Source organism: Sebastes umbrosus, chromosome 18, assembly GCF_015220745.1.
Source record: "Sebastes umbrosus isolate fSebUmb1 chromosome 18, fSebUmb1.pri, whole genome shotgun sequence".
NCBI lineage: Eukaryota > Metazoa > Chordata > Actinopteri > Perciformes > Sebastidae > Sebastes > Sebastes umbrosus.
In genome coordinates this window covers 4,043,374-4,053,432 of record NC_051286.1, presented here as the reverse complement: position 1 = coordinate 4,053,432, position 10,059 = coordinate 4,043,374, and the positions used below count along the sequence as shown (strand labels likewise).

The following is a 10,059-nucleotide window of genomic DNA, read 5'->3' as shown; positions in this document are numbered from 1 at the left end:
GATATGGGACCTTTAAGATCATCATATGTTTTTGTATGAAAAAACATTCTGCAAAGTAGTAGCTACTAGATGCCAGATGTAGTTAAGATTGTAGAAAATTAGGTCTTTTTTTATGATAAAACAGGTTTAAGTGCTGTATAACTACTGTAATACAGGAAAGCCACACGCTTCAGGCGACTGGGGATGAAAACAGCGGGATGTGAGGTGTAAAATCAGATTAAATATGCACAAAGCTTCATCAGTCAGTCAGGAGTCACGGTGGCTGTCGCTCTGCGTGATGTCCAGCTGGAGAAGGAGTAGTATCACCCTGCATGGAGAGAGACAGCTCCTCCTAAGGTCACCCACGTTACACAGACAAATCAGTCCTCCAGAGGAACTTTTGTGTCCTCTGCAGAAGTACCAGCGTTCCTCCTCGGACACCTGCAATGAACTATTTCACGGGCACTGCTCCCCAAGGTCTTCAATGTCACGCTTTGATGCCTGCTCCCTCGTGAACGCTGCGGCGGCGGCGGCGGTGGCAGCGTCCCTTGAGTCAGCAAGCACTAAAACATCCAGCTGTGGAGAGGAGGGCCGGGCTGAATGTCACTGCAGCCGCCGCCGGCGTCACCGGGTCTCTCCGGCCCGTCCTGCTGTCACAAGAGCCAGACCCTCGGTGTTGTTAGGATCACATGTTCCTCATACAAAATACAACTTGTGTCAACCTGTAACTCAACATTATGTGTCTTTTAGGAGTGCAACAGTTTAAGAAACACATTCATTTTGATGTAAAGGGATAATGTCGATAGCAGGAAAAGTGGATTAAAGAGTCAGTTTATTGCCTCTTTTGCACCTTAGTGGTGTCTAATCATGCAGATGGTTTCCGTTTCTGAGGTTTCTTCCTCCACCCCAATACGATGGAGGTAAACATTTCATTTGTGGTGCTCGAAGCATTTGGAAAACTTACTAAAGTCAAAATCTCTCAGGATAAAAAGGAAACTATAACTTTATTGTCATAATTGTTGTTCTTGCACTTTGTTTTTTATCTGTAAATGGAGGCCACAGCCAGCAGCCTGTTAGCTTAGCTTAGCATAAAGACTGGAAACGGGAGGAAACAGCTAGCCTGGCCAAAGAGCATAGAAGCAAAGAGACGAAACTCCAGTGTTTTTTTTGACGACAGCTGCCATTTTGGACTGAAAATGCTTATTATATTTATAGTATTTTATTGTTCAACACAGGCCATTTCAGTAGACAATAGAACAGAATTTTTTTACTTATTAGGTGGACGTTTTACTGGCGTCCGGTAGTCGCTTTCAGTCCAAAATGGCGGAAGCGTAGCTTTGCTGCTGGGTGTTGATATATATATATATATATATATATATATATATATATATATATATGTGTATATGTATAATATGTCACCTTTATGTGTGTTATGTTGTCTTGAGAAGGCTCTGAGTGAAACTGTGAGTACCATAAACCCCCTATTACAGCATCCCAGTGACCCCCAGCAGAGGTCAAGAGGTCATCGTGTGATGTAGCGGTCTGTCGCTCCCTCTCAACTCCTGGCCTTTAACAGGGTCAGCTGACGTTACAGCGGCCTCAGGCACCTGACTGTCTCTGTTGTTTTTAGCTGTCAGTTTTCCTCTCTCTACCCATCCTCCCTCTCTCCTCCCATCCTCCCTCCCTCCTCTGTTCCTGGCTGATGTCCAAACTCCTCCAGCTCTTTGTAGGAGTGACCTTTGCAGAGGCAGACTGACAGACCGGCTCGGCGCTCGCTCTCTCGGTGGTGAGAGTTTAGTCAGTGTGTGGTAGCGACAGCAGAGAGCACCGAGAGGGCTGAGAGGATAATCTGAACACAACTGTTACTGAGGCTTCCCCGCTGACACAAGACTGTATTTATCTCAGGCGGGGATCACACATCAAAGTTCACTTGTAATGAGAAAAATAATCTTTTATCTGTCACATGTGGGATTTACTTGATTATGTGTGCTTACACTAATACCAATACTCCTTTTGAAATTAGTGTCAGGGAATCAGAGATGTGCACGGTGTTATTACCGCCAATAACCACATCTAATCTGTTTCTACTATATGATCCTTATGTAAATAAAACTTAGACATATTATTGATCAAATGTAATCCTTGTGATACCACCAAAAGGTCAAAATCACAGAGATAAGCTCGGTATACAGAGGAGACGAAAGTAGAAAGTTGTTAGGATCTTAGGGGAAAAAAGCACATTTAAATATCAAAAAGGGCTGTATATATAAAATAAAATAAGTTAAAATAAAATAAAATAAAATAAAGCAAAATAAAATAAAGTAAAATAAAGCAAAGCAAAATAAAATAAAATAAAAAAGAATGAAATAAAGCAAAATTAAATAAAATAGAAACACAGAACAACCTCACATTTGAGAAGCTGAAACCAACAAATATTTTGGCATTCTTGCTTAATTAATGACTCAAACAATTAATCGATTAGGAAAATTGTTGGGGGTTCATTTTCTTTCACTGATAGTAAGATGTGCATCCAGTTTTGTCTTTCATGGAAGCTGCTCTGCTGACAGCCTGCAACCTCCTGGTGTATTCAGGAATAATGGGCGATTACACGGTGAGGAGGACAAAACCCTGAGGATCACATCAGTCAGTGTCTTTGCAGTAAAATAAAACAGTATTTACTGCTGCTGTCTGAGGGCTCATCCATCATGCAGGAAGGACAGACAGTCTGTTATATTCAGCTGAGAGGATTTTAGGAGCAGAGGCTACTCTAAACTGTACAGGCTCAACTGTTACTTGGTCTTTGGGTATTTTTAGTGAGCTATTCTTGCCTTTGCTTGATTAATTTTCTAGACAGCTACTTTTACTCTGCCTTGAGAAAAAACTGAGGTCCCAGTGCTTCAGCTGGAAGAAGATGTTCTCAGTTACAGACCCCTCCAGCGTCACAGGCAAAGCAAGATTATGATAACATTTAAGGGAAAAAAAACAGGGACTATTTTAAATAGTGATCACAGCGATGTTCAAAACACGTATATCTTTCAAAAATGAAATGGTTAATGATGTAGTTTGATTGTTTATTATCCACATTAGTTGTTACCTCGCCAACAATTACTCCTCCCAAGGTCCATATTGAAATATACAGTATAACTTAACACTTAAATAAAAACATATAATATTGTCAATACACCTTAAAGGTCCCATATTATAAAAAGTGAGATTTTCATGTTGTATTATAAAACAGGCTTAAGTCCTATATAAATACTGTGAAAGTATCGAAACACTCTATCCACAGAGAAATACACACAGCCCGTATTCGAAAACTCTGCATTTGAAACAAGCCGTCAGGATTTCTGTCCATTTGTGATGTCACAAATATACAATATTTAAACCATTACACAGTTTTAAATGTAAACATTCTAAATGTGTCCCAGTTTATTCCTGGTTGCAGTGTATGTGAATGTCACCAGCTGACAGGAAGTACACATGGACCCAAACTGTTGCCTAGCAACGCAATTCTGTTGTAATTCCATTGAAATGCACTAAAACGGAGAGTTTCAGACAGAGGGTAAATACAGGTATATTCAGACAGACAGTACGAAGAAAATAAAGTTTTTTTGAACATAACAGCATGTAAACATGTTCTAGTAGAAACACAAAATACTACTATGAACCTGAAAATGAGCCCGATAAGTGACCTTTAAAAAAATACTGCCATATATTACATGCCAGCGAGACCTTGAGAAATCTATTGAACATAAATTCCCATAATCCATCTTGTTTGTATGTTATAAACTATCTTGGAAATCTTTATTAAATTGTCCTAAATAACTGAATGACCCTCACCCTGTGTTCCTGGTAGTCTCTGACTTGGCTTTGTTTTTGGCGCCACTCTGTGGACAGTTGATGACGTATCATCTCCCCCTCCCGCTCTACTCTCGCGGGGTTCCAGGCGCCTAGCAACCTCAGAACATTGTATCCTCGCTTTGACCAATCAGGAGCCACCGTGCGGAGAGAGAGCGGGCCAATCAGGGACGAGGATTTGGGCACCAATTTAAACCGACGGAGCAAACGCTTCCGGTTTAGTAAACTGACAACAACAAACCGAGAGAACGACGACAGACAGACAGAAAACCAGACAGCAGACAGTAAACGATGCCGTCCTGTGTGGACTACGAGGTGTTGTTCACTATAGGAACAGGATCTTATGGAAAATGCCAGAAAATAAAACGGAAATCTGATGGAAAAGTGAGTAAAGTTCACTAGTAAACCACCTGCAAGCTAACTGTAGCTAACGGTTAGCTGCCATGAGACCGTTTGTTGTCGTTAAACCGTCAACGTATAACGGTCACTAACGGTTACTAACGGTCACTAACGGTTACTAACGGTCACTAACGGTCACTAACGGTTACTGACGGTTACTAACGGCTAGTTTCAATTGATTTAACAGCTAAACGCTGTTTGTGTGTTCAGGCGTTTTAAACCAGGAAATATTAAACCTGTGTTCATGTTTTTAGCATATTATTATTATTATTATTATTATTATTATTATATATGTATATTTGCTTTCTTGCCAGGAGGTAGATGAGAAGATTGATACCACTCTTTAATATGCAGCTCTCTAATATGCAAAAAGACATTTCCACTATAACTTGATGCAGAGAAGGCATTAAGTATTATTATTATTATATACAACAACTTCCGTCCAGAGATGAATCAAATGGTGTTGGGACACTGTTATTGCACTCAAAGCCAGTAATTTAGGGTCAATGTGCCCTTTACACACATCACAGCAGGGTGAACTCAGGTGTAACTAATACAATTGATTATTGTCACAGTCATTCCAGTGAGCCAAGGCCCTGGCCCACCTAAATGGAACAGGGCCATCATTAATGTGATTAACTATGATTAACTATTATGTGATTAAGATGAGGAGCACCTTCAGCCACAGACTCATCCCTCCTCGGCACAACACAAAGCGCCTGGGTCAGTCCTTCATGCTGGTAGCCATCAGGCTCCACAACCAAGGCTGACCCCCACATGACAACTATTAGGACTTTTAAGAAATTTAAACATGCACTATCTGGCGCACTTTACACTCACTTAACACTATACATCCTATATACCACTTTATTGCTGACTGCACATATGTACATATTACATTTATTTATTTATTTATTTATTGTACATACTACATTTATTTATTGACGGACTGTACACACTGTGTTCACCCATTCACTCTGTATCTTTTATATCTCTATTATTGTCTTTAGAATTTTTGTATACCTTTACCTCTCCTGTGATTCACTCTGTTTGCTGATGTTGCTGCTTTGACACCTGAATTTCCCTCCGGGGATTAATAAAGGTCCATCTTATCTTATCTTATCTTAACTACACCTGTGTTTACCTGGTAATGACATGTCGAAATGGCTGCTGTGAAAAAGGGTGAATTAAAATTAGTTACTTCTGTGTCTGACACCAAACACTGACAATAACCTGATATTTTCAGGTGGAATTTAATTCATTCTCACTGTGCAATATCATTTTCCACTTGTGCAATTTTTTGTAATACTCTGTTTATTGTCAACTGTATATACTGCTCCTATTTTTATATTTCCTTCTATTTAAATGGTTCATATTTTGCTACACTTTGTTTAGTTCTTTTTTTACTGTGTTAGCTGATGCAGCTTTTTTTTTTAACTATCCCCCTTTGCTGCTGTACACTGAAAATGTCACAACTGCGGGACTAATAAAGGAATATCTTATCTCTTATCTTAACTTAAAGCAAGACTATGTAACTTTTGAAACAATAATTACCACAGTCTCTCTCTTACTTAAAAAGTTAAACTTGTAAGTAATAAAAAGCTGCATTGCTCTGTTCAGTATGCTCAGGGGTTTTACTACTACAGCCTTACTTTGTCTGGTATGACCTGTAGCCTATGGAGGCTATTGTTGGTGAACTTTAGACAGATATTGTTATGTAACTGACTTTACAGAGTCAGTTAGCTGACTCTTCTTATGCTCCTTTTACACTACTGTTTTATAATTTAGTGTAATCCTGTAATTGTCATTCATTATCACACATCATGAATGGATGTATGAATTCAGATTTTTAAAGCTCTATCCCGGTTAATATAACCCCCTTTTTGTTTTGTAGATCCTGGTGTGGAAGGAGCTGGACTACGGCACAATGGCGGAGAGTGAGAAGCAGATGCTGGTGTCAGAGGTGAACCTCCTGAGGGAGCTCAAGCACCCGAACATAGTGCGGTACCACGACCGCATCATAGACCGGACAAACGCCACGCTGTACATTGTCATGGAGTACTGCGAGGGCGGGGACCTGTCCAGCCTCATCACCCGCTGCATCAAGGAAAGGTGATCCTTTAAGTCTTGAAATACACAATGTGCTGTGTGTTTATGTGCATTGTAAGATGTTTGGGTTATCTGTGCTTCCTGACCGTATCTACAGAATTAAGAGTGTTTTTTTTACCATGGCAGGCGTTATTTGGAGGAGCAGTTCGTCCTGCGGGTCATGGCTCAGCTCATGTTGGCTCTGAAGGAGTGCCACAGACGCAGTGACGGCAGAGCGACGGTTCTTCATCGAGACCTGAAACCGGCCAACATCTTCCTCGACATCAAACAGAATGTGAAGCTCGGAGACTTCGGCCTCGCGAGGATCCTGAACCACGACACCAGTTTTGCAAAGACATTTGTCGGGACACCTTACTACATGTCTCCAGTGAGTTGGTTAATCCTGCTGGGTCTGAGCTTTTTCTTGCCAATCTACATTTTTTTTAGGGAATATTTGGAACATTTGACCTGATCTCTTCACCCTCCTACCACAATCTGTCAACAATTTTTCTTCCCAGGAACAAATCGACCGGATGTCCTACAATGAGAAATCAGATATTTGGTCACTGGGATGTTTGCTGTATGAACTCTGTGCATTATCGTAAGTTTTCTAACTTGTCTGCTTGAGCTAATTTCCGTTTGTTGGCTGTGAATCTGAAAATGTTCCCTGGTTTTCTTCTGTTTAGTCCTCCGTTTACTGCTTACAACCAAAAAGAGCTCGCAGAGAAGATCAGAGAGGGGAAGTTCAGAAGAATCCCGTACCGATACTCTGAGGAACTGAACACTTTACTCTGCAAAATGCTCAACCTGAAGGTTAGAAATGAATTATTTTGTCAGGAACTTTACTTGTGCTACCAGCTTGTCCGTTTGTGTTCATGTAGTTCAGTAATCTGTGTTTCTTTGTTGTCAGGACTATCTGCGGCCCTCTGTGGAGTCTATTCTCCGGAGCAGCCTGCTGGCCGACGCAGTTGCTGAAGAGCAGAGGAGGACACAGGCGCGATCCCGAAGGAGGTCGGCCGGCTCTGACTCCAACAAGCCGGCTGAACCGGCAGTCGCCTCTGCTGCAGAGCTCAGACTCAGGGAGCAGGCGCTGAGAGACCGAGAAAAGGCCCTAAAGGAACGTGAGGAGAGGCTGGAGCGTAAGACTTTTATTTTGTCTCTTCTTTGTGCCACACAGACCCAAATCTGTGTGACAGTATGAGCCCTGCTGACCTGCAGCTGGGCTTTACTCAACCTCCAAAAACATTATGTTTTGTGAAAAACATTTTGTATGTCATTCTTCGGGTGTAGAAAGTATTGCATTGATATCTTTTTTAAGTGATTGGGGGATCGATTGACTTTTCTTTTTTAAACTATCTTCTTGCGCTAAGGCCTATATCAGGGATTCTCAAACTTTTACAGTGGGGAAGATTTTCCAAGGACCCCCTCTTAATCGTAACACCGATCAAGCATATGTTTACAAGCATTTGTCCTCTTGGAACTATTTATATTCTAAAACGTTTCAACCTCAATACTTCAGACCTGTTTTATAGTGATAAACAGAAACACATTTAAATTTCAATCATGTTAAGATAAGATGAGATAATCCTTTATTGGTCCCACAGTGGGGAAATTTGCAATGTTATTGAAAGTTAATACCACTTACTGTACCTCTAAACAGAGGGTGCTTTTATTCAAATTGCATTTGGACTCATTTTTACAGCATTTATAGCCCACATTTCAAGTAATTGATCTTAAAAGCTTTTAACAAGACTGGTGTAGTCTTAATAAATCCAAATCTTTAAACTTACCAGTCCAAAACTGACTTTTCAATATGCTTGTTTTATTGGCGCAAATGGTCCCCATCTATAGATTTGCACTTTTTAATGATACAGCACAGTTTTATAATTTATAGCAAATTGTTTCATGGACCCCCTGACAGAGTGCCCGGACCCCTGGGGTACCCCGGACTCCACTGGCCTAAAGTATGTGGAAATAAATGTGGATCACATGGTAAGTGCTACAAATTCCAAAAATAAAGGTGTCTTATTTTGTCCCTTTATCGCAGAAAGAGAGCAGGAGCTTTGTGTTCGTGAGCGACTATCAAACGAGAAGCTTGCGAGGTAATAAAACAATCAATACTTTCTAATTTTGCTCATTCTACAATGTCAATCTAACCAACTGATCTGCTGTTACAGAGCAGAGAGTTTACTGAAGAATTACAACCGTCTCCACCAGCAGAGGGACCTGTCAACGTTCTACAGCAAAGACATAGGTACGGGAATGAGACGGAGACCTCTGGACGTACTGAACCAAGACGAGAACTGAGCTGTGTTTTTATGGGTTCATGCTTCTGTTTGGAATGTGAATGATTAAAATCAAGTTTATTTATTGTTTTTTAAATCATGTAAATTATATTTTTATACACCAATAAAGAATTATTACAATCTGGAATCCAGCTGTCATGTTGGATTGTAACGACTGTTATAAAAGCTGCCTGATGATAAAAAGTTGATCTCTGTTAATCAGTGGCTCCTTACTGTTTTAGATGTGGAGAACTTCTCTCCTGGAAAGAAGAAGGTCCACTTCGCCGGTGAGAGCAAAGAGAACCAGCGGCCTGACGTTCGTCAGAGCGTGACCTCCCAGGAGCTGATTTTGAAGAGGCTGCAGGCGGCCAAACTGCGCGCTCAAACACTGAGTGAAGTGGAGAAGACCTGTCAGTTCAAGAGCAGACAGATACTCGGCATCCGCTGATCATACAGATATTTACTGTCTGACCTGTGACTGATATATGGCAGCTTCTGAATGCTGGGAGTCATTATAACTGGATGTAAATTAAACTTTATTTATATGATAATTCAGTAGCTGTGATGGTAGCGAAGCCAAATAATTCAATCCTGTGTGTTGTAATGTGGATGTTGTGTCAGAATTTAATTTAGTTTGTGTGGATGTGTTCATTTTGTACTGTATATTATTGCTAAATATATGTAAGTTTTCTCATGAGCTGCTTAGAAGTAGACATAAAAGGGCAGATTGTTTGGTGACTTTACAACAAAATGTAGAAATGTGTGTGGTGTAGACACAAGTGATAATAGAATATATATGAGGAATAACTCCTGAACCTGTGATGCTAATGAACATTTGAACTATGCAGAATGAATGATTGAAGTTTTCTGATTAAAAACTACTATTTATAAGTATAAATGATTAAGATATACTAACATTATTTATCCTTAAGGACATTTTCTGTGCCAAAGATGCTCAGTATGCATAGTAAAATACATATGTACCATTTATATACATACTATATAATAAGTTTGTCAAACCAATTACTCAAAACTAATTAGTTTTTCATTTCCATTACAATTACACTACAAATGCACACACACGTGTTTCATCAAGATAGATAACTCCCACAAGGGGTCATCAGTTTACCATGAAGTCAGCCACTCTATTGAGACTTCTGTCAGTGATTACAGGCAACGCAGCATTAATCCTTCACACCTGAAACTCATTTGTTCTTGATTAATAGCAGATAAGTGGGTATAATTAAAAGGAACATTTGTATTATATTATGGTTTTCTTCAATAGTAGGCCTCCAGGTTGTAGTTGATTAAATTAAAAAAGGATTAGATAGGTTTCTAACAATGAAAGAAAGGTCTAATTATTTACAAAGATACAACTGTTTGGTTTAACACCATTAAATCCTATTGAATGTCTTTTTTTGTTTTAACACCAAGGGGGAACATATCTATC

The 10,059-nt window shown here is 39.9% G+C and overlaps 1 protein-coding gene and 1 long non-coding RNA gene across 2 annotated transcripts; one reads left to right on the top strand and one right to left on the bottom strand.

The window, feature by feature from the left end:
• Positions 1-2,412: 2,412 nt before the first annotated feature.
• On the bottom strand, positions 2,413-3,231 carry LOC119477227. Its single transcript, XR_005204201.1, has 2 exons — positions 3,074-3,231; positions 2,413-2,910 (listed from the first exon to the last, which is right to left on the bottom strand). It is a non-coding gene; the product is annotated as an uncharacterized LOC119477227 (long non-coding RNA).
• Positions 3,232-4,032: 801 nt separating this feature from the next.
• nek2 (NIMA-related kinase 2) lies at positions 4,033-9,507 on the top strand. Its single transcript, XM_037751617.1, has 9 exons — positions 4,033-4,221; positions 6,131-6,348; positions 6,472-6,712; positions 6,843-6,925; positions 7,011-7,137; positions 7,235-7,463; positions 8,372-8,426; positions 8,502-8,578; positions 8,852-9,507. Exons 1-9 carry the CDS (start codon positions 4,129-4,131, stop codon positions 9,055-9,057), a joined length of 1,329 nt encoding a protein of 442 aa, XP_037607545.1. The 5' UTR covers positions 4,033-4,128; the 3' UTR covers positions 9,058-9,507.
• Positions 9,508-10,059: the final 552 nt, after the last annotated feature.

What these genes read in the sequence shown, in the direction of transcription:
- nek2 (XM_037751617.1), top strand. Translation starts at nt 4,129, where the DNA reads ATGCCGTCCTGTGTGGACTACGAGGTGTTGTTCACTATAGGAACAGGA. An exon ending in CACCTTACTACATGTCTCCA is followed by an intron (nt 6,713 to 6,842) that starts GTGAGTTGGTTA and finishes TTTTCTTCCCAG; the next exon opens with GAACAAATCGACCGGATGTC. An exon ending in ACGTGAGGAGAGGCTGGAGC is followed by an intron (nt 7,464 to 8,371) that starts GTAAGACTTTTA and finishes CCTTTATCGCAG; the next exon opens with AAAGAGAGCAGGAGCTTTGT.